This window comes from Pantherophis guttatus, chromosome 4, assembly GCF_059756535.1.
Source record: "Pantherophis guttatus breed Tessera chromosome 4, ASM5975653v1, whole genome shotgun sequence".
NCBI lineage: Eukaryota > Metazoa > Chordata > Lepidosauria > Squamata > Colubridae > Pantherophis > Pantherophis guttatus.
In genome coordinates this window covers 117,757,630-117,779,705 of record NC_142066.1, presented here as the reverse complement: position 1 = coordinate 117,779,705, position 22,076 = coordinate 117,757,630, and the positions used below count along the sequence as shown (strand labels likewise).

The following is a 22,076-nucleotide window of genomic DNA, read 5'->3' as shown; positions in this document are numbered from 1 at the left end:
ATGTTACTAATGACAGAAATCACAAAAAAAGGAAGGAAGTCCCTCCAGTGAATCGGCTCTACAGGTTTTTAATAAAAGGCCTGGGTTTTTTTCCAGTGAGCACTTGACATCTTCCTCAACCAGTTTTTTTCCAATGGCTGGGGGAATTTGGCCGAGGTTACAGGACTCCCTGAGATGACTCTCTGGGAAGAATTGCTCTGGAAGAGGAGCAGCTCTTCAGCCGGCTGTTTCTTGCCTGCTCCCAGCTTGTCCTCCAAAGTTTGTGCCTGGAAGATCGTTCTGGCAATTTAGAAGAAGGATGGGGAAAGCTTTGCTTCTTGGGGTCCTCAGAGACAAAGAAATATAAATCTCTTCACTAGTGGTTTGGGATGTGAGGCAAGACCAGTTGAAGTCAGCTTCAGCTTTTGAAGAGGACTTAGTTTACACATAGGTCAATATGTAGTTCGGGGTGAAAAGGTTAGCACTTGACCCAGGAAGCTCCCACTACAGTGTTTCCAAAAGATCTGGGTTTTGGTTCATTGTCCTTTTTCCTAGTAAAAGATCAGACAGTTTTCTCTAGGGTCCCCACTGATCTGGTTGAGTTTAATCTTGGGGGCCTGGAAGCCCAAGGTGGCAAGAATTTGGCTTGCACCAAACATGGGAGAGAGAACTGATTGGTTAGGCTTCTCTTCCTAAGAAAGAACCAAAACAAATAAGAGCCTGCTATAGGAGTATATTTATTACAGAGATTTTAGGACCCGTAAAATCCTGCTCTGGATTCCATTCTCTTCCCCCCACTCCCCAGACAGAATCTCAGAACCTTGAATGATTGTACAGAAAATATCAGAAGTACTCAATCACAAAAGACAACTGATAAAACTCAGTGTTAACTTAGTACACCAAAACTTTGTGCATCATGCAAAGTTCCGTACACAAATCACATGAACTATACATTCGTTTGGGCCAATTACCACATTCAGAAGTTCAGCTGAAAAATCTAAGGAAGGATAAATGGAAAATCGGGAGCAGGTCTGGTCTCTCCATTTTCTGCATAAGTTTTGGGTCAAGAATAATTCCATAGAGATTTTGGGAAAGAAAATAGTGGGCAGACCTTAATAAGCAAGGTTTCTTTTTTAAAAATCTAGTGCAATTTCAACATTTTTATCTAACTCTTTTGAAGGAAGAATATTAGTCTATGATTTCTTTTTTGAGGTATCTGATTGACTTGAACACATCTTTGATCCTGACAAATTCACTTTTTGCTATAAAATCGAATCGAGTTTTGAGAACGTAACCACCCTGTTTTAAATTTATAATCAATCTAAACATTTCTAGAAAATCTGTAAAAAGATAGAGCTCTTAAACAAAATATTTACAACCAACAACTCATACACACACATACAAAAAAACCCCAGGTACATTAAATTAATGCATGAACTTTTTAGAAATCATGTAAACGCTTTCAATAGTGCATCTCTTTTTGGAACTGCGAACCTCTTTGTCTCTGCCATGGAGGAAACCCTACATAAATGTTCTTTGGCAACTTCATTCTAGTCTATCAATATTTATCATTGTGGTAATCACTTTTTGACTTTTCTCACAAATAGTCTAGAGATGGGAGACACCTAAATAAATCCTTGTACTTAGCACTGAGGAGAAAAAACCCTCAATCTTGAAATAAGACTGTGATCCTGAACTATTGGGGCCTATTCCAGCCAAAATGATCTTTTAGCTAAATCTCAGTGATATTATGCCACAAACTCCTTTTCTATTATTTCTCCAACCCCTAACTCAGTAGTCTTCGATTATGCCCACCAATTTGGAAGAAGGGAAAATCAGTGAGATTTGCTTCCAACAAGTTTCAGTATGGGATGTCAATTGTTTGAGGGATGTAGTAAGAAAAGATTTGATCTGGAACCCAACATGACAAGAGAAGGATGGGGTAGAGGAGGGTCCCCTTCAGTCTTTAAAAAAGTAGAGCTGGAACATTATCAAGTACTCTAGGGCTGAACATAGGGGGCCAGGAAATGAAGAATGAATAATTGTAGAGCTCAGTTTGAGGTAGTCAGTGTATCTGAGGTAGAAGAAGTAGGAGAGGGGGTACATGGGGATGAGCTGGACTTTTCAGAGGAGTCCTCTGCCTTTTCTTCACTTCCGGTTGGAGTGACTGGAGATATGGGCAGCAAGCCCTCTTTCTCCCTCTTCTTCTGCTTCATCCTGCGGTTCTGGAACCAGATCTTGACCTGGGTTTCATTGAGTTGCAAAGAGGCTGCTATCTCTACCCTGCGTGCTCTGGTAAGATATTTGTTGAAGTGGAATTCTTTCTCCAGTTCCGTCAACTGTTTGGTGGTGAAATTGGTGCGAACTGTGTTGGGTTGACCCACATAACCATACTCTCCAGCTTTTCCTGAAGAAAAAAAAGCAACAGCAGCCATAAGTCACACAAGCACATCTTGCTGCATATAAGCATGGATTCAAGGCCTTAACTGAAAGGTGGCATTTATCAAGGCATGACTTCAGTAGTTGCTAGGTGCAAAGGAAGATGCTTTCTGGGCTAATTATATGCATGTTTACTCCAAAGCAGGGTCTATTTGAATCAGTAGGAAATAACTTAATCATGCTTGGCTTCTGCATATCATCCTGACAACCTTGCCTGATAAGAGCTATTTAGATAGGCCGGGCAAACCAGGTTGATTCAAAACCAATGTGGAGCACATTTCTTTAGCAGAGTTGCTCACATTTAACAATTTAACATGGTAATGTTATGTAATGTAATGTCCACTTTAGGGTAACCTGTTGCCTTTGGGACCCAAGTACCCCTTTTCTTCTGATACCTAAGACAGTCAGGCCAGTCTGCAAAACAGCAGCTATTCAAATTCTAGAGTGCCTTAACCACCCAGAAAATGAGGACTAACCTGTTTTAGGAGGGTTTCTCTTCACTTTCATCCAGTCGAAAGTCTGGGCTGGTGGAGAAACTTCCGAAGAAGGAGAAGTGCAGCTTTCTGGATGGGCAGAGTGGAGAGGAGACAAGGGGTGGCTGAAATTAGTGAGGGTTAAATTCTGCTGCTCCTCTCCGAAAGAGGGATGAATGTATTGAGTAGAACTGGTTGTGCCCCCACCATAACTCTGGGGATGCTGGACCATGGAGGAAGAGACATTTCCCGAGTAGAGAGTAGGAGCGCACGGGGAGTAGCCCCCGCTGATTTCCGCCTCTTGACTGAGTGGGTAATGGCCATAGCCTCCGGCAGTGAAGTTTTGCGCGCCATAGCCGGACCCGCAACTGGGGTGCGAGAAGGACATCCCCAAATTGGGGTGATGTTGGTAGGCGGTACCAGCCTGGTGGTGGTGGGGATGGGGGCTTATCTGAACTCCCCTGCCCACTAGAAAGCGATCGTCCCCGTTGCAGCTGTTGGCGCTGACAGCACACGACTGAAAAGTGGTTGTAATCCCATGGTCGGGGTGATGGTGGTGGTGGTGGCGGTGATAGGCACGGGAGGCGCAAGTGGTGGGCTCGCCGTTGAGGATGGGCGGATAATCGAGGAAGGAATTCATCCTTGCCGTGTCCATCTATCACCGATTGACCGGCTCTTCGAAGTCCTGGGTGACCGTGCCAACTTTCTCACTTCCTCCATGGGGGCCAGAAGAAAAATGATATGAATGTACAGTGAGGCGGTGACCACGTGAGGGCGGCAGCCAATGATTGCTGCGGCTGCCAAAGTTGCCCTGTTCCTTCCTGGTGATGGATCACCCTGGCTGTGGCATTTAAATTCTGAGCGCCCCTTCATCAAGGTGACGCGCAGACACCGCCGCCGCCGCCTCCCTCCCTCCCTCCCGCTCTCTTCTCAGCCAGGGTGTTGGGCTTGGAGAGCTGGGCCGGCGAGCCAGTGTGCGTCCAAGCGCTCAACCTGGAGCAGCCGCCGCGGGAACAACAGCAGTAAGAACAGAAAGCACTGAGCGGCCGCCGGAGGGGGCTGCTCCTGCGTGAATTGAAGGACACAGAGCCTGCAGGTAGGCAAAGGCACTCGCCATCAAATCGGTTGTCGCTTCTCCGGCACCTTCTCACAGGTGTAGAATACCCGGGCTGGGGGAAACCTAAAGGCCCGATTTTACAGGGAGAAGGCAATTATCCAGGCAACGGGCAGCCGGGATCCGTCCCCCTTCGCTCGGGACGGTCCGAACCTGGGGCGAACCAGCAAGAGTTAATGGGGCTTAGTCCAACCTCCCGCGGCTATTTGTATGGAAATAAGGCGCAACGCCATTGTTGTTGCCGCGGACGCGGGTTCTGAATATCCAAGAAGGCCGGTGACTGTGGGGAAGTAGGTGACTGAACTAAAATCAAGGCTTAGGCTGCGGGCTTCTGCTGATGCTTGACGCCGTTTGGTGCGGAAAGGAAGCGTTTACAAAGGCTGCCATTGGCAGCGGTCTTCCGTTCTGCCCAGCTCAGCAGCTGAAGAGGCAGAGCGCCTGTGCAAACATTCGGCCTCCTCCCCCCACCCTCCCATCTCTTTCCCAGTTTTCGACCTACCTCTCTCTGCCAATCACGCGCAGTCTCGCCTACCTCTTTCTTCCCTCCTTTCCCCTCCCTATTGGCTGCAGACCCGGTTTGAAAACACCAGACAGAGCAGGATGTTCTGTGAAATACCAACATTGAATGACCACGTCCAGTGATTAAAAGGAAAGGCTCCGAGGAAAAGGGCTGAGAGGCGACAACGGTGGTCTGTCTGATCACTTAAATTGATGTGCATCTTTCGTTGTGGTCGAAGACGAGGGAAAGCAAAAAGTCCGAGCTCAAAATGATGTCCCTCTACTTCTGTTTCCCATCCAACAGCACAAGTTTCTTCTTGGAAAGGTGCCATTAAAGTCACCAATATTTTTCTGAGTTTAGAAATGGGCCGAAGAGCTTAGCTATTTACTAAGTGGTTTGATAGGACTTTTCTTTCTTTTTCTTTCTTTCCCTTTCTTTTTTTCTTTCTTTTTTGAAGAAAGAAGTTCTCACAGAGATTTTATATTATACAGATAGGGACAAATTTAAGTGATAAAGTAAGCATGAAAAAGGCCTGGAAACTTTTGTTTCAAAGTGGCTGGCTGAAAGTATTAATGTTTGTGCATATCTTTTTTCTAACTTCTGAAATTCTTATGAACAACTTACATTTATTAGTAATTTACCATTGTGCCAATTCTAAATAGTTAACTAGTTAGTATTACCTCAATCACATACCAGATTCTGTTCTAGTCATTATCTAATTAGATTGCTATTTTCTTTTCTAAAAAGCTACATCTCTAGGTTAGCACTTCGGGTAACTTAATGTTCCTATTTTGATAATTATGAAAGTTAGGACCCAGAAGACGATCAAAATGTGAAGCTTATGCTAAAATCTAGCTATGAGTCATATAAAGACACAATGTTTTTAGAAGAAGGTCTCTGGCATTTTTGTAAACAGCTAAATTCTGTTATGCAGCTGCAGCAAATTAAAAAAAACCTCGCCTTTGATTGGAAGTTTATTGTCTACACTCAGTTCTCTTTCTTTTAGAACAGAGTAAAGAAAATATCACTTTAGAGTTTAGAAAACCATTTTCATAATTCACATTCACAGATCAATTACCAAAAATTGCAAGCACATTCAGTGGATAATAATAGAGCTATTAACCAGATCAGTGAAGTTAGCTTACAGTGTTGTTTACATTATATGGGAGATGAAAAAAAAAAGAACATAGATATACAGGGATTTTTTTCTTTCCTGCTAGAAAAACACAACCTTTGCTAATCAACTTTGAAAATAAAAATAATCTGTTTACTGTTTTCTGTTAGATCAAATAACTGTTGGGACAGTTTTATTCTTGGCCCGATTTCTATCTACCCATCTGTTCTCTTCCGACATTCTCTCTCTCCCTCTCCCACCTCCCTCCCTCCCTCCTTTCCGTTCCTCTGCTTGCTGCTGCTCCCTTCAATCCTCTCCCCTCTATTTTTCCGCCATTGTTCCAAAGAACTTTCCCCCTTTGTCAGGCTGTCTTTGCCCGAAAGCTTTGCATTCTGAGGCCAACACAACCGCCCCCCCTCCCCCGCTTGCTTGCCAGAGTGCAGAAGGGGGCGAATTGAGAGGGGATGAGAAAGAGAAAGGAAGCGGCTTGTCCCTTGCTGGATTTCCAATTTGACTCTCGAACACGCGAGTTCCCTCTAAAACTTTCACCTCTCGGGACTTTTCCCAAGACTCGATGCCTCCCCGCTTCGTCCCTACAGGACGAGGCTGTTCTCGGTAATCCGAACGGAGCAAAACCGTTTGTTGCGTTTATCGGATAGTTAAGGCACTCAAGAATTTCCCCGAAAACCTTTACATTCCGGAATCATTGTTAGGATTTCTTTCCTCCCCTCTGTCCCCACTTTTTTTTGTGTGAGAACTATATGTCTCAGCATAGTTCTGGTCCCAAGGGAAAATCTGTTTAGGGTCTCGAGGCAATTGGTTTGTGTCGAAAGCTTCTTTGTCAGTAGTATAGGAGGCTTCCCAAACTAACAGACCTGCTGGTTTGCCTATAAAGTGAAACGTCTATAAAACTAAAACGAAAACTTGGTTCAAAGAAAATGTTCTGCCCCGAAAGAGCGATCTTCGATCTTCGTGCTAGGCGAAGAAGGGAGGAGGGGAAAAGGGAAAGAAAGGGGATTCCCTGCCGCACCTGAAGCTTAGCCAAGCAGTTGTTTTAACAGAGCAATAAAAAATGAATTATGACTAGCCGCTTCCAAGCTTAATGGTTTTAGACGGGGATCCCCTGCTCCAGCAAATACGTAAGAGGATTTTTATTTGTGCATGTGTTCCTGCAATTGATCTCTTTGATGACATTCTCATTCACAAAAAGCGTTTGATTTATGAGTTTAGGAAGAATTGCATTCAGTCCTTCCAGCTATTACCCACGCGGTTTTGCGCCACCCCACATAGATAGGTTGCAAAACAGGGAAGCAATCTGCCACCAAAATAAATGCAGCCGGAGCAGAAGGACTAGCAAATGCGAGTCTGTAAAGCCTGAATCATTTTTTTTCTCTCTCTCTCCATATGCCTGTGTACCTACATAAACACACATACGCGTTCTTACCAAGAGAAAGGGAGAAAAAAGGGATAGTTATTCATACATGCACACACACCAAGAAAAACAAACCCCATCTGGTAACACAGGCTGCTATCTTGTAGGACACAAAAGAACGCACATCAACCTGTATGAATGAGTTAAATTAACCTGCACTTAAATAATGGACACACGCACACGCACTTACACACACACCATCACCACCACCACTTTCAATTAACAGCATTTTTAGATCGGCCTCTTCAATTTTTATGTGCTTTGGCAGGGTAGGATAGCTAAAAGGTCTTCTGAAATGTACACTTGTTAACCTAGTTCATTCAGACTGAGCTTTGGTGAGAATGCCTTTTTCCCCACCTTCAGCGTGAGCTTTTGTCCTTTGAACCCAATTTTGAACCCAAAAGTTATATGCCTTGCACAGTTTAATAACTAGCTTTTACCAAATGGCTTTTCTGATTTCCTCTCTCTTTTAGATTTCTTTTCTTGGGACCTTTGGAACACTGGGACGGAAATCCATCAGAAGTGTACCTTTTCTTGGTTCCCCACACCAACATTTCTTTCCAAGACATGGCTCGCAAAAAGAATAAACACAGTGACTAATATAAATATACATTTTTATCAGTCTGCACAACTGCAGCAATCCTCCTAAGAAGCCCTTGCTTTTTCCTTTTGCAGAATATTTTTCTTTCATTATATATATATATATATATATATATATATATATATATATATATATATATATATGCGAGAGACAAACTCAGTGTTTTTAATAGCTTTTAATAGCACTAAAGCAGTATTTCCGTGTATTTTTAATTCTAATATATGATATGTATTAAATGGAGGAAATGCTTATTTTTTTTTAATAAGGATCAAAAATATTCTAAGTTATGGGAAGAATTGTAACAATACCATTTGTGGGGATGGGGATGAAAAGAAGGTAAAAGATTTCAGCAGCTTTCTTCCAATAAATGTTTTCCTCAAGAAAAAAAAGAACAGAGGTCTGTAACCAAATTTCTTGGCTTTATTTCAGACCAAAGGAGGGGAGGGGGCAACTCCTTGCGCTATACATGAAGAGAGAGAGAAAGAGAGATAAAAAGGTGCTTGTAGTAAACAAGAATTTATTCTACCAAAAATACTTATGACAACGCACCCTAATGTAATACAAAAATAAAAAGAAAGTGAAGATACAATTTTGATATGATCACTTTCTTACAGGCCATATATATTGCTTTCATAGAAGGACCTAGTATGTGACTAGGTTAAACTAAAATGCCATAGGGAAATGGCAAAGTAGTTCTCCAACACCAGATAGGATAACCGAAAATACTAACAGACAAAGAGAAAGAAATCAGATCAAAGGAGGGAGGAAAATAAAAATTAAGGAGAGAGAGGGGGGCAAAAAAAAAAAAGAAGAAGAAGAAGGTATAACCCTTGGCGTATGAAGGTCTGTGTTTTCTCAGTAATTCAGGTGCTGCAAGTCAATTGTGGTGAGCGTATCTGAGAAAAAATCAAAGCTGTCGGCTGAAATATCTACAGGACTGTCGAGGGATCCTGGCAAACTGGGGGAGACAGCAGCGTCAGAAAGCTGTAGGCAGGAATCTGCAGAGAAAACGCTGAAGTCCTGCAAAGAAGGGACTTCCAGGGCCTCCGGACTGCCATTGTTCAGGGCAGCTACACAGTTTTGGCCCATTGTTGAGAGGCGATTGGGAACAGTGGGTGACTGGTGTTGAAAATGTTTGAGATTTTTCTCATTGCTGGATAAAGGCGAAACTGGAAAAGTTTGGGACTCTCCATTGTGGAGGCTTGCCTGCGGCTGAGCCAGGGCGTTCTGTTGAAAAGGGTAGCTTTCCCTGTCCAAAAGAGCGCCCGAGACATTGTTGAGAGCTTGCTCAAAAAAAGATTTCTCCTCTTCCTCCTCCTCTTCCTCCTCTTCCTCCTCCTCTTCGGCTTTTTCGGGGTCCTCCAAGCCTTTACATTTCCCTTCGCTGTTCTGATTCTCCTTGCACTGGGTCTGCCTCTTGTGCTTCATCCGCCTGTTTTGAAACCAGACTTTGACTTGCCTCTCCGTCAGATCTAGGAGAGCGGCGATCTCCACCCTCCTTGGTCTACAGAGGTACTTGTTGAAATGAAATTCCTTCTCCAGCTCCAAAAGCTGTGTGTTGGTGTACGCAGTTCTTAATCTCCTGGAGCCCCCATTACCATTTTCTGAGATCTCCAGAGATTCTGTTGACGAAGAAAACAAGCACAGTTAGAAGGATGCATGCCATGGAGGGGGTGAGAACTGGAAAAATTTGCCCCAGCTGATCCTTTTGAGGACACTCGAGTCTGGAAAGAACAGAGTGGTACTGGTAGTGGGAAATCTCTGCCTCTCGCTCTCCTTCTCTCCAGAGCGTAAAAACATCTCAACTGCAACAAAATGGCCGCCCGCGAATGCAGTAAAGCCATTGTGTTGCCCCCTTACGCGCCCGCTCTCCGGGACCCCTTTTTCCCTCAGCTCGAGGAACTGCTTCACATCTCCATCTCCCAAACCTTTCCGTAGCCGACCAAACTTTGATATTAGTCATACCACAAATTATAATTAATGCATCAGCTGCTTAGCTGAGCAAGAGTAATCTATCACTCTTCATTACTGTCAAGGATCCCAACACTAGGACAGCGAGACAAGAGGAGGTCACCTCCAACTCAAATAAATCATCCCACGCTAAACAAGTTAGAGGGAAAGAAACTTTGCTTGGGGTGGGGGCGAAGGAGGGTTGGTGTCTCTGATGCTTTTGCCTGTGGATCCCACCGCCAGCTTCCTTCCTCAGGGTTCAGTGCCTGAGTTAGGAAGGCAACGCTCCAACAGAGAAGGCGAAGGCAGTAGGGAGGGTGGGGGAGAACAAACAAATCGTGGGGAAGCCTTGGGAAGCGGAATGGTGCAGCAAAGTCTTTCAACTGACCTTTGTGGCTCAGGCAAGCTGGTCCAGGGGCGGAGGCCGAAGCAGGCGGCGGCAGGGCGGTTTTCTTGGACGTCTTTTTCTCTTTCATCCAGGGGTACTCCGGAGGCTGGAGGGCGCCGGCTGGCAATGGGCTGCCGCTGTTGCCATTGGGGCTGTGCTTGGGGCGGCTGCCGCTGCTGTGGCGAGGGTGGCTGCCCGGTTTCAGGCTGGGGATGGTCTGCTCAAAAGGAGGAGGAATCAGTGTCGAGTGTGAAAGCGCCGAGTTCTTGATTGATGAACTTTGAAATGTATCACCGACAGGGGGAAAAGATGTCAGGCACTCAGCGAGCGATGGCTGACTATTGATAAAGCCAATCTCTCGCTCAAATTCGAAATTCATGGCCTTCAACTCGCAGCCCCCTTGGAGAAAAAGTTCCCTCTTATTTAGCGCTTCTGGGAGGGGGAGGGGGGAGCAAGGCCCAGGAAGGGGAAGGGGGGGGGAGCCGAGAGAGAAAGAGAGAGAGAAAGAAAAAAGGGGGAGATAGAAAGAAGGGAGAAAAAAAATCATAGAGGATCGCTCGTGGGGTGTTTTTTTTCTAATTCACTGATTACAGCCGTATGGGGACCGTGCTACTATTAAACTATTGAATTCATGGAGACAAGGTTGAAATTGGACCGAATTGGTTGTCACATGATTGCCTCTGCCCAATGACAATTTGGGCTTTAATCAAAAGAAGCCACTGTCTGTTTGATTGATCCAAAAAAGTCGAGAAGGAACGCCTCATTGGGGCCGGAGAGGCATTATTTACACTTTTTTTTTTTAGGAGGAGGCTTATCTCCGCTGCTCGCCCGCTCCCCTTTTGCCTCCTAATCTGAAATGATATCTGGGGTGAGTGACTGTGCTTGTGTGAGAGAGTGTTTGTGTGCCTGCGTCTCTTACGGTCGCCGCTTGGCCGTTCGTTCCTGCCGCCGCCGCTGCTCCTGTAGCCTCCGCGGCTCTGCTCACCCTGTAGGGCTTCTGCCCCGCTTGTTCCCGTCCTGCGCCCTCCCCTCTCATTGTTTGGAACTGTCAGGCAAGCGCTTCGCACCTCACAAATCATTTAAGCACCTCCAATCTGACGCCTTGAATCATTAACAAAGTAATCCATTAATCTTCAAAGTTTTGACATTGCCGGCTCCGCATCTCAACCGCATCAGAAAGTTGCACCCGGCCTGGCTTGCCAAGCGTTGAGCCCTGCTTTAGATTTGCATTTTATTTGTATTTCTTCCCTTCACCACCAGTCCTAAAGAAAGAAATAATTACTTCCTAAAATTAAAAACAAGCACCAGAACAAGGTAGGGTTTCCCACCCCTCCTCAAGACCTGGCATCTTTCTGCATTTCTGCGGGGGCGGGGGCGGGGGGGGTGTGCTCGACTTTTCTGAACGGTACAGCACAGAGAACAATTGGCGACCAATTTTGGCATGTATCCATTGTGTAGAAAGAATTTTCTACAGAAACTTTGCTTCCATAGGCAGAAGAACAGAAGTCAGTCCAAAGGTGTCACGTACATATCTTGAGTTGGCTGGACAGAATTGGATAGTACAATCATAGGCATTTCCATCAAACACCCAAATCATATAAGTATGTTTCACAGAAATGCAGTCGATTTCAAGAACAAATCAGAGTATTAACACAAACGACATTGGAATCAGCTGACTCTGACTCACTGTTTCCCCTTAACCACAATAAAAATGGGTCAGGTAAGTAAGTAATCTTGATGGCGAAGAAATAAATCAAAATTCAATATCAGTTTTAAAAATTATTATCAGTCATGTAGGAAAGAACTATAAAACGGATCCCTTTTCCAAATAAGATTGTTTGACCGACACCATTTTTTGTTTGCTTTTCTTTCGATTTGCTCATTCAACAACGCTGAAGGCTTGGACAGAACAGTTCTTCAATCGCCTCAAATAAAACGGGAAATGAAAGGAGGGGACTGGAAACAATGGAAGGAACAGGGGGATTCAGTAACAAGGAACAGAAAAGGGTATTTCCTCTCCTCCAAAGCAAAAGAGAAGAGAAGAGGGGTATTCCTATGTATTTCAAGGACTCCCTATATGTCCCCCATTTTGAGATTTTGAGTTAGTGCTGGGAATTGTTCACAAGGGTTCATATGATAAACTGGTTGCTTCATCTTCTGATGAAGCACATCTGAGCAAAAGGAAAAGGAACGGCAGGCCTCTTTCGTTTTTTGAGTGAATCATTGCCCCCCCTCTCCAATATGGAGGGAAAACTGGTGAGGGGGAGGGGTGAGGTATTGTAATAATCTTAACATAAAATTCAGATGGAAATTGTTTAAGAATAGAGGGGGAGGAAAGTGGATGCCTTACAATATATATGTTGTTGGGTTTGATTTTTTTTTTTAAAAAAAATTCTTGCTTTACTTCAAACAAAGCTCTGCTGAAATCTAGGCGTGATCAATCTTCTCGACCAAAATGCCTTGACAGCTTCTGGCCCTTAAGAACACATTTCGAGCTTCATGCTCTTTCCTAGATGAAATGTGACTGAGCAAAAAAGAAGAAAGGTTGTTGAGGTGGGGGAAGAAACTCTAGTAAATAAGCAAGAGAGATGCTGCTGCTTATTTTCCCGAACGGATCCCACCTTGCTCTACCCTCTCAATGAAGGATAGAAACTTCAGCTTTTTAACTTGCCTGGAAGACAGCCACAGGCCTACGGATTTTATTTCATTATTTATTTATGGAATATTGATGATAACAGCAAGGCGTTGCTGGTGTGTGTGTGTGTGTGTGTGTGCGCGCGCGCGCGCGCCTGTGCGCGCCTGTGTGCGCCCCAGCTTCTGTATGTTATGCGTAAAAGAACCCCACAAGGAGGTAAGGCGAGTAAGGGAGGCGGCTGGGGCAATTCGGTTCACTGAGGCTTTGTGAGTTAAATTGGTGTGGGAAGGATATTGGGAGGATTTTTGTTTTTGTTTTCTGTAGCCTGGATTGTGGATTCTTTTCTTTTCCAGTGGGCAATCTAATAGAAAAACTACCTGGAACAAAGAGCTTTTCTTCTTCCTTGGCTTTTTTAAAGTAGCACTTTTTCTTTTCTTACTTCTGTGTTTTCTTTAAGAAGGTGCACATTTTCGTGCAGATAAACTATATGCAGGATGAAGGGAAGGGATAAATAAATATCTTTGAAATCAGATTGGAACACAGGGATGGGGGTGGTAACCCACTTCCTTTGTCTTATATACCTTAAGGATCAGTTTTTCTGTCCTCATACCAGTCAGAGTTTTCTCACTCTTTTTCTCTTGCTGTCACCCCGTCAGTGCCATAAATTCATGTAATGCATTTTTCCCTTCAATTAATGTTGGGGGGTGGGAATAACACTCACAGTCCCTTTCTATTTCATCTTTTTCCAAAAGATAGAAGTTTCAAATTGATTCCTCTACTCCAATAATTCTCTTTTAAATAGTTTTGCTTTTTCAATAGATTTGGTGATTTCCTAGTCTGGAGCCACATTGCTGTTAAGTATAGAGGAAAATGGTTCAGCGAAGATAAAATGCAGTAAGTATAGAATGCAAAATTAAAATGAGGAATTTAGTATATTGCACAATCCCTGGATCCCTGGAAGCTTTTCAGCTACAGATGGGAGGAAAGAAAAAAAAATCCCAGAGAGATTTTATTTAGTGAAAAAATAAAGACCGATATAATATTTTAGAAAGGAAAACCAATATGATGGCAAATTTATTGAGATTAAACAAAATAACCAGATCATACGGTGGCATATCCTCCATATACATATACATATACATACTGAGATCTTCCTAAACAAATTCAAGACAGGCGACAAACCCCATGTTAAATTACATGTTTTCTCTGTTTGGAAATAAAGGGTGGGGAGCGGTTGCGTCTATGGATTCTCCATGTTTGTTAGCACAGATGTATTTGAGCGACAGAAAGGATCTGGTAGGGCTGCATCAAATGCTTGTTTAGAAATTGTGTGTATGCATATGTATTTATGAGTGGGAGGGGTTCTATACATTCGCCTATATTATATAAATGATTTTTTTCCTATTCTCCCCCACCCCCCTTCTAGAAAGAATAAGAAAGATTGGGATGTGGAAGGAAATTAGATTAACAAGATGTGCGGGAATGATAATAATTCCGCAATTCCTATAGCCAGAGAGGAGAAGCAGCCTAGCTGGTGGGGGAAACTATAAGGAATAGCTCTTTCAAAGCTGCCCACGTCGCTTCGCGAACAGATTTATTGTTGCGGAATCCGTTTCTTCATTACTGGAATGATAAATTATAACTGCCCGTAAACAAATGTGCTTTGAATCCATGCCATACCAAATATGAGCCCACACGCTCGTTTTAAGTCCACGGACTCTTATTCAGTTTCGTTCTCTTTAGGAAACAACAAGACTTGCCCATTACCGTTTCTCGATTGTCCATTTTGTCCCGTGGGGCAAAGTGTGCGGGTAAAACAACCTCCGATCGCTTCCCCTCGCGCGGAGGCGAGAAGAAACTGAGAGCTTCCCCAGCCAACAGGAGAGAACAGCCTGCAGCCGGGCAGCCTGCGGCCTCCAGAGAAATGTTACAGCACCTGAGCTTCTTCGTTCGAGGAAGAGGCTCTTCCAGAAACAGCCTTTGTTTCTCCCCCGGCTCGCTAGTCTTAGAGCCGAGTCCACCACTTTGAAGAGGAGAACAGCCATGGACAAAGCGAGAGACTGAGACCACCTAGGACAAAAACAACAACAACAAAACACACACACACACACACACACACACATACATCTGCAAAAGAGAGATGCCGACAATCAGCCACGGTCACAAACCGGGATCTTTTCCAGCTTGGAGCAGTTTAGCGCCCTGTTTAGTGCGGCTCTTCTTTGGAGAGGTCGCCAGGCAAGCGCTGACTCAGGAAAATTACTCGCTGAATCTGTCCCTGGGTCTGGAGTCAAACGCGAACCACCGGAACGCTTGTTCGACCAGCCTTGGTGCTGCTGGAAGAGGCTTTGTTTGATTTTAAGGCAACAGAGGAGCGCGCGTACCTTCTGGAAATACTTAAATTTTGGCAGCTTTAAAAGTCCAGTCAGAAGGAAGAGGGGGGGAGGGATTTTAAAGGTTGGCTGTGCATTTAAAACTCAGGGGGCTCAATCGTTCCCGATGTTCTTTTCCTCGTTCCTTTTGTCTTTGGATTCGGAATGGAGGATGGCATTCAAATGATCTATCATAAATTTCTATTATTCAGAATAAAAGCTTTTATTTAGTAAGTTAATTTTAAGAATGTGAGTGTATCCTTTTGAAAACAAAACTATGGTCCTTTGTTGTCAAATCCCGGTTTTACCCGTTTTCTATTAGATTATCTATAGACATCCATTACTTTCCTACTTTGATGTGTTGTTTTCAGATTTTATTGCATTATTTCTTTTTTAAAAAAAATAAAAGAATTCTGGTTTTCAAATGATATTCTCTTTGTATGCCATTGAACATACAGCCAGTCAATATTTCCTGAATACTCAGGGTAAAGAAGTTTATTTTTTAATATCTTCATATATATAAATATGAACAGATGGGGATAAATAAAAAATTAAACACTTAGATTATTCAAAAAAATATAAATAAATCTGAAAGTTCACCAGCATACACACGATTAAAGACGTACATGTATTAATCATTTTGCTCAGGAGCCCCTGTTCAAGCGCCCTTTTTTCTTATTATCTAAAAGAAGTGCAATTAAAATAAAAAATGTTTCCCAGATGGGACTGATTTTGTACGAACAAATTCACATTTAAGAACTGTCTGTATAGAAAATTTGTTCATAATACCCTGTTTTGATAAAAGAGTCAAAATTAAGAGTATAAAGCCTATGTATACTCTCAAAGCAAGATCACAAGGCAAGAGTTCAAGAAGATAAATATCCACTATTGAAACTAGAGAGCAATTCAAGCAACAAATATTGCTACGTCACATAAACTGGAAACGCATTTTACCAAAAGGAAAACACATCAGAATAAAACCCAGAAGCAAATAAAACTGTTTGTATTGGGTAGCGCAGTGGGGGGGGGATTTAAAAGTTGGGGGTCCCCCCCATTTCTTAAAAAAAACTTGGGAAGCTTTTAAGACTCACTATATAACCAATGTTATATTACAGATGGGTCAGTTTGGGTGCTTCCTGAATTCTTCCCTGAGAAGGATGGTGAGAAGTAAGATCTGTGTATGTTGGATGGGGATCACAAGGTCCATGATGATGGTTGTTGCCCATTGCCCCACTATAATCCATATTGGCAGAGGATGGATGAGGGAGATGAGTTAGACCAAAGATAGATGGTCCTGAATTTCCCATGGTATCCACATAATTGCCCCCAACATAGATGGGGCTTCCCTGTATATGCGGATTGCCATAACCATTGCCTTGAAGAGGGTGAGGGTCGTATTCAGGTGTCACTGCTGCAGTTCCGGTGTACCTCTTTTGAGGAGGAGGGCAGTTATTGATAGGAGCCGGATATGATGTAGTGATGCTGTAGGTATTCGGATGAGTCTTGCTGAAAGATGGCGGTGACTGGGGCTCGTATGGAACACTGTTGACGAGGGAATGCATAGAATTCAGGTAGCCTCCAGCAGCTGGAGGGACAGGACTTCTGCTGGGGGATTGTCCTCCAGAAGAGGTCATCATGCCTTTGCCCTTCTGATCCTTTTTGTATTTCATCCTGCGATTCTGAAACCATATTTTGATTTGTCTTTCAGTGAGATTTAGGAGGTTAGCCATCTCTACCCTTCGTGGCCTGCAAAGGTATCTATTGAAGTGGAACTCCTTTTCCAGTTCTACCAGCTGGGCACTGGTGTAAGCTGTGCGAGCTCTTTTAGAAGAAGCTTGCCCTGGGGGGCTTTTATCACCAGCACAACTCTCACCTACACAAATCATACAAAGAACAAAATAAGTAGGATGATACCTAGCATACTATGACCAGAAATAATAATAAACCACTACTTGCTAAATTTGCAAGTATTCTGAGAGATCTAATGGCTCGCTCTGCCCAAACTAATAGCAAACGTATTTAAATGGAAGGAAGGCTGATCAAAGGCCATTTGCTGCCTGAGTCAAAGTACAAGTGGTGTTCTTCCATTCATTCAACAATCCTGTGTTGAATCAATCATGATAAATGGTCAGTGTCTCCCTCATACTGAGGCTAGCAAGCTTTCATAAGAAGAGCACTGAGGCAACATTACAGATCCTTTCAAACCTAGGACCTTCCAAATATATTTGACTTCTAATTTCTTATCCCCAGAATAGCTATATAGAGTGAGGATTATAAGAATTGAAAACCACCAGGCTAAAGAATATTCTGGTCTTTTCCCTCCCATTTTAATTCTCTGATCTAGTAATAATTGCCTGAGGCAACAATTTCTAGAAAAGGAACCATGCAGCCTTAAAAAACTATTAGAAATAACAGCTCCTCGGAAATGTAATTTTTACATGAAAGATAAACAAGGCAACTAATGATTGTCAGACTAAACTTCCTCAGCACCAAACCACAGAAATTCCTTGTTACTTGAATTGGATTATTGTCAATAATATGGATATTTTATATCAGTAAAATCAAAATATAATACTGATAGCAAACATCCATTCTCCCTCCACTTCCTTCTTAGGATAACCTCGGACACACACCTGCAGTAAAATATTACTTGGCTTAAAGCCAGTTTCAGCCCATTAAAAAGAATAGAATGAAATAAGAGATACAAGGCCAAATCTGTGATAGAGTTTAAAGGGATATACTGTTTGATGCCCAGAAGAGGCTTTGTATTGCATCAGACTCAATTCTCCTAAGCAATTTAGTGGTATTAAGATGTACTCCAAACCAACTGGAGGACACTTCCTTTCCTTAAAGTGTAAAAGTAGCCTGCCTTGATAACGATTTTGAAATACATGTAAAGGTAAACTGTTTATTATTTATTTACTTTATTGTCCTGTATCTACAGGGAGGGAGAATACGGAATGTTTTCAAAAATGCCCTGCACTTTTCTTCACATTAGTGAAGAAACCTCTGCTGAAGCTACTTTGAGTTTTAGAAGATAGTCTTTTGGAAGTCTATATGTTGTTCTTTCAAGTTTTATATGCTTAAGCTTAATTTATGTATCTAAGCTTCTGACTACTGAACTTAATGATGAGATAAGGCTGCAGCCTAAAGCATATCTACCTGAAAGGCTTTGTAGCTGTTATTTCCAAATTCAAGCATTTAGCATCTACTCTTAGTTTTCTGATTGACAAGATATATAGATTCTAGCTTGGTAAACTAAGAGATATATATATTTTCTATATGTAGAGAGAGAAATATAGAATATAGAACAATGAATATGTTAAATAATAAAGTCTGCCTATGTTGATTTTATTCTGTGATAGCATTAGAAATGCATTGAGGAAAACATTTGCAAAAATGTTTAGCATCTACATTCCAAGATAAATTGCGGAAGTAAATGATAAGTAGAAGCCAAATGCCTGGGGGAAAGGACGCTAATACTTTTCTCATCGATTTGGGTTTACTTATGTAATAACAGTGTAGATAAACACTGTAATCCACCTATAATGTATTTATGGACCTGCCTGCAGAGTGCTAAAGAAACCTAAGCTTTGTTCCCATTCCTATAAGGCTGCCAGTCTGTGAGCTAAAATCAAAGGAGGTTATGAATATCAAACAAAGCATTGATCTTGACTGAAGATCATGATGAGGTATTTTATTCTCATTACGCTTCAGCAGGAATAGGTCACTGGCTTATTGCTGGAATAGAATCAAGCCCCCCCAAAAAAAGTGCTAACACTGGTGGAAGACAGGCCAGGGGCTTGTACATATCTGGCTCTGGTTTAATAGCTGCCAAGTGGGGAGGGGGAGGGAGAGGCTGCAGTATGGAATGTTGAAGATGATTCTAACAGGCATCCAAGCTTGAAAAGAGAGAAGCAAAGGGAACTTCACATTCTTTTTTCAGAGTTGAACAGAGGTCACCATCAAGCAAACTGAAGCCTCTCTCATCACCCGACTCTCTGGAGATGGGCTTGTGTGTGTATGCACAAATGAAATAAAATAATGCTTGTGATCTCAAGAGATTGTATAGGTTCAATTTCCCAGCAAAAATAGTGGGGAAATACTTGGCACGCAGGGCTCCCAAGAAGCTTAGCAGAACTTTGGAGGGTGGTGGATCAGTTGCTTGTGCTAGTAAGTATTGAACCCTCCTGCTTTCTCCAGTTAACCCTCCCCTATTCCATTACCTGAACTGGAGCTGCTGTTTTTCTGCTTGGTGTTTTGCCGAGATTCTTTCATCCAGGGAAAGATTTGTTTGGACATGGTAGGTGAGTTCAGGATGGAGCTCTTTGTGGCATTGGCAGGGGTGCTGTTGGCAGTGGCATTTTGAGGTGGTGACACGGAGGGGGGAGGAGGAGGAGGGGGCAGTGGTGGTGCCTGCTGTGTCGGAGGCTGTTGCTGGGGCTGTTCTGGTAGGATTGGGGGCTGGAGAGACTGGCTGGGGATGGTCCTCATACAACTCTCGCTGATTTCATTGGCCTTATGATGGGACACAGTGCTGTTGGTGCCGGCAGGGGACTGCAAAGAACATGCAGGTCGATGGTACTCGGTTTCCACCAGCGCGGAAGCAGAAGGCGGAGGATATTGCTGCTGACTAGCATTGTAAGCGAAACCATTTGCTCCTTGGTAGGGATAGCCTCCATAGATCGCAGAGCTGTCGTAGTAGGTCGCTTTTTGCATTTCGTTGTTTCCCAATATTTATTTCATAAACTGACAGGGTCTTGACACCCTTAAAGAATAACATTGGCACCACTCTGTCACATGACGTTTCTCCTCCAATGGCCTCTCCTTGTAGACCTAGGGTGTAGGGAAAGCACAGGAGAGTGGAGAAATAGTACAAATCCATCTTACTTTCAATAGCTAAGTGACATGAAAGCCATAACAGAAAAAGTGGTCAGCAATATTTAGCAGCATGACTTGGCCTGAAGGCGAAGAGAATTTCGGTAAGAGGAGGGGGGAGGGAGAAATTGAGAGAGATATGCAGAGATTTACTGGCAGCCCAGATTGTGTGGTTTACAGATCCAAGAGAAAGTAGAATTGGGTGTTTTCTAATCACGCACACACTCACATCCACATGCAGGCTAAGAATTGTTTTATCTTTTCTCTCATAAAAAGGGCTCTGATCGATCACTGCAATAAATGGCCTCCAGATAAGAAAGAGGTTGGAGCAGATTGTTTTCCAAAACTGATTTAAGACTATGAAGCGCTTCAAAGCACCACTTACGATTTCCTTTTGCTTTCCTTTCGAGCAATATCATACTGTTTCCCTTATTTATTGAAAGAAAAAGAAAATCTTGCTGTACTTTACTTAAAGGGTTGGATACAATGCCTTTTAAAGAAAAATCAATACATGCATCTTCAAGTCTCACCACGAAGAGTGACTCAACAATCCAGCGCTGGAGGGGTTCGAACTCATGAAATGTTGGCTAGGAAACCAAAAGATTTGATAAATGGAACCCATAATGACCCTCGTGTGATGAAATTGCACAGTGGCTGGGGATATCCCAAGCTTTCTCTGTTTAATAATCAGCCAACTTCCTGCGCATAAATTAGCTTTAACTGCTGCCAGTTTAGACAGGGACACAAATCTGGCCTCTATCATCCAATAGTCTCCACATGTAGCAAACGGGTAACAGTCAGAAATTATCTTCCAGTTAGTGCTCCTTTGTGGGAAGTTTCAGGCCTGTCCCTTTGGTTGCTTGTGTCCTTGCAGGATCCCGGTCTAATTATTTGAGGGTGTATCAAACATGACATTATTACTATTATGGTTGGTTGCACAGTCAGTCAGATGTTTTGAATTATTATTTTCCCCTTTCCCTCCTTCATGAATATATTCACAAATATCTGGAAAAAGGCACACCCGCTAGTGTCCATCTCCATGATCACAGCTTGAACCTTCCTCCTAACTCAACCATAATAGGTTCTGTCGCTGAGATTGCAGTGTCATTTGATGTATGGAGGTCATTTGGATGCAGACAGAGGAATGGGTGCACAAAACCACAAACACTCTTACAAACCAAGCAAATATTTTTTGTTCACTCAACATTGTTTACCTGTCTGAGCAGAATCAGCTAGAGAAGAGGTTGGGTGGGATTTCAGAGGACTCCTTATCTGCAATTGAAGAACTTTTTACAGATCATCTGAACCACCAGTTAAAAACCTATCACTTCCATGCCTTCTCTCCAAAGTCCTCATATTCACACAAACATTCCCAACTCAAGTTCCAGTCAAAACAGTGGGCTGCCAGGGTATCTTGCTGGAGGCATATATTACACACTATCACCTCACAAACATACTCAGATTAATTGCAGGAGTTTGCATTTCAGTTCAGTCAAGTTTCTTTCAGAACAAGGTACACATGAGAGACAGATTGATTTAATAAACCTCTTACAGATGGCAGCTTCCTTCGATAGAGGATGAAGCTATCTTCTTTTATTGTTTGCTTGGTTTTAAAAACAACAATCAAGTCTTTCAAAAGTTACAATAAACAACCTGTATTGAAAAATATAGAAAATGAATTTCAGCTGTAGTTTGGGTTGGGTAGGAACTGACTTTATCTGATTTGGGAGTAAATTTATTTTAAACTCCAGAACTTTACTTTGAATTTGACTGGGGAGCCTGAACGTTGCTATCTGTTTTCTAATAGCCCTTCTTAATTTTAGACTTTTAACAGTTTTGCCTTTTTGTTGGGAGTTGGGGGTAGGGTGGAAATGTTACTTCACTTTTTGAATTAAGAAATGTGAAACAAGAAGATGCTGGCTGTTTCCTTTCTGACCTTTGCAGAAAGAACTCTTATACGAGTTCTCCAAAGTCTCTTTTGCTTGTAAGTAGGGGAAAAAACCGAGCAAAAGTGACTTTGGGGTGAGACAGTCGGGCAGCCCCTTTCCTGCTTGTGGATAGTCAGTGCAAACAAAAAGTAGTTGACAACAATGCCCGCAACAGAGGAAATAGCTTTTGTTTAAAGATTTTTAAAAAAATAATACACAGGCTCACATTTTATACAGAGTTGTTTCACTAAAAGTAAATGCTTGTTTCAAGAGA

At 42.8% G+C, this 22,076-nt stretch overlaps 4 protein-coding genes and 2 long non-coding RNA genes across 11 annotated transcripts in view; 2 read left to right on the top strand and 4 right to left on the bottom strand.

The window, feature by feature from the left end:
• The window catches only part of HOXA5 (homeobox A5), a 144,950-nt gene that overhangs the window by 89,131 nt on the left and 33,743 nt on the right, over positions 1-22,076 (bottom strand). Inside the window, exon 5 of one of the 6 annotated variants that reach the window (XM_087892630.1) lies at positions 11,097-11,251. The exons of the other annotated variants lie outside the window; for them this stretch is intronic. The gene's annotated coding sequence lies outside the window, so the exon portion shown is untranslated. Of the gene's footprint in view, positions 1-11,096; positions 11,252-22,076 lie in introns of those variants that run through there. 6 annotated transcript variants of the gene reach the window in all.
• Positions 699-3,697, bottom strand: HOXA1 (homeobox A1). Its single transcript, XM_034401905.3, has 2 exons — positions 2,895-3,697; positions 699-2,386 (listed from the first exon to the last, which is right to left on the bottom strand). Exons 1-2 carry the CDS (start codon positions 3,544-3,546, stop codon positions 2,031-2,033), a joined length of 1,008 nt encoding a protein of 335 aa, XP_034257796.1. The 5' UTR covers positions 3,547-3,697; the 3' UTR covers positions 699-2,030.
• On the top strand, positions 3,846-8,061 carry LOC117654945 (uncharacterized). The gene is made up of 3 exons (XR_004588454.3): positions 3,846-3,987; positions 4,576-4,828; positions 7,524-8,061. It is a non-coding gene; the product is annotated as an uncharacterized LOC117654945 (long non-coding RNA).
• Positions 8,152-10,957, bottom strand: HOXA2 (homeobox A2). The gene is made up of 2 exons (XM_034401901.3): positions 9,990-10,957; positions 8,152-9,273 (listed from the first exon to the last, which is right to left on the bottom strand). The coding sequence occupies exons 1-2, from the start codon at positions 10,534-10,536 to the stop codon at positions 8,507-8,509; spliced, it is 1,314 nt and encodes a 437-aa protein (XP_034257792.2). The 5' UTR covers positions 10,537-10,957; the 3' UTR covers positions 8,152-8,506.
• On the top strand, positions 11,170-15,421 carry LOC117654946 (uncharacterized). The gene is made up of 3 exons (XR_004588455.3): positions 11,170-12,840; positions 13,444-13,518; positions 14,368-15,421. It is a non-coding gene; the product is annotated as an uncharacterized LOC117654946 (long non-coding RNA).
• On the bottom strand, positions 12,927-19,715 carry HOXA3 (homeobox A3). The gene is made up of 2 exons (XM_060685728.2): positions 19,223-19,715; positions 12,927-16,869 (listed from the first exon to the last, which is right to left on the bottom strand). The coding sequence occupies exons 1-2, from the start codon at positions 19,713-19,715 to the stop codon at positions 16,106-16,108; spliced, it is 1,257 nt and encodes a 418-aa protein (XP_060541711.1). The 3' UTR covers positions 12,927-16,105.

Coding starts and splice junctions, on each gene's coding strand:
- HOXA3 (XM_060685728.2), bottom strand. CDS start 19,715: ATGCAAAAAGCGACCTACTACGACAGCTCTGCGATCTATGGAGGCTAT. Junction 16,870..19,222: donor AAACAGCAGCTCCAGTTCAG/GTAATGGAATAG, acceptor TGATTTGTGTAG/GTGAGAGTTGTGCTGGTGAT.
- HOXA2 (XM_034401901.3), bottom strand. CDS start 10,536: ATGATTTTTTTTCTCCCTTCTTTCTATCTCCCCCTTTTTTCTTTCTCT. Junction 9,274..9,989: donor AGCTTGCCTGAGCCACAAAG/GTCAGTTGAAAG, acceptor CTTCGTCAACAG/AATCTCTGGAGATCTCAGAA.
- HOXA1 (XM_034401905.3), bottom strand. CDS start 3,546: ATGGACACGGCAAGGATGAATTCCTTCCTCGATTATCCGCCCATCCTC. Junction 2,387..2,894: donor GAGAAACCCTCCTAAAACAG/GTTAGTCCTCAT, acceptor TTTTTTCTTCAG/GAAAAGCTGGAGAGTATGGT.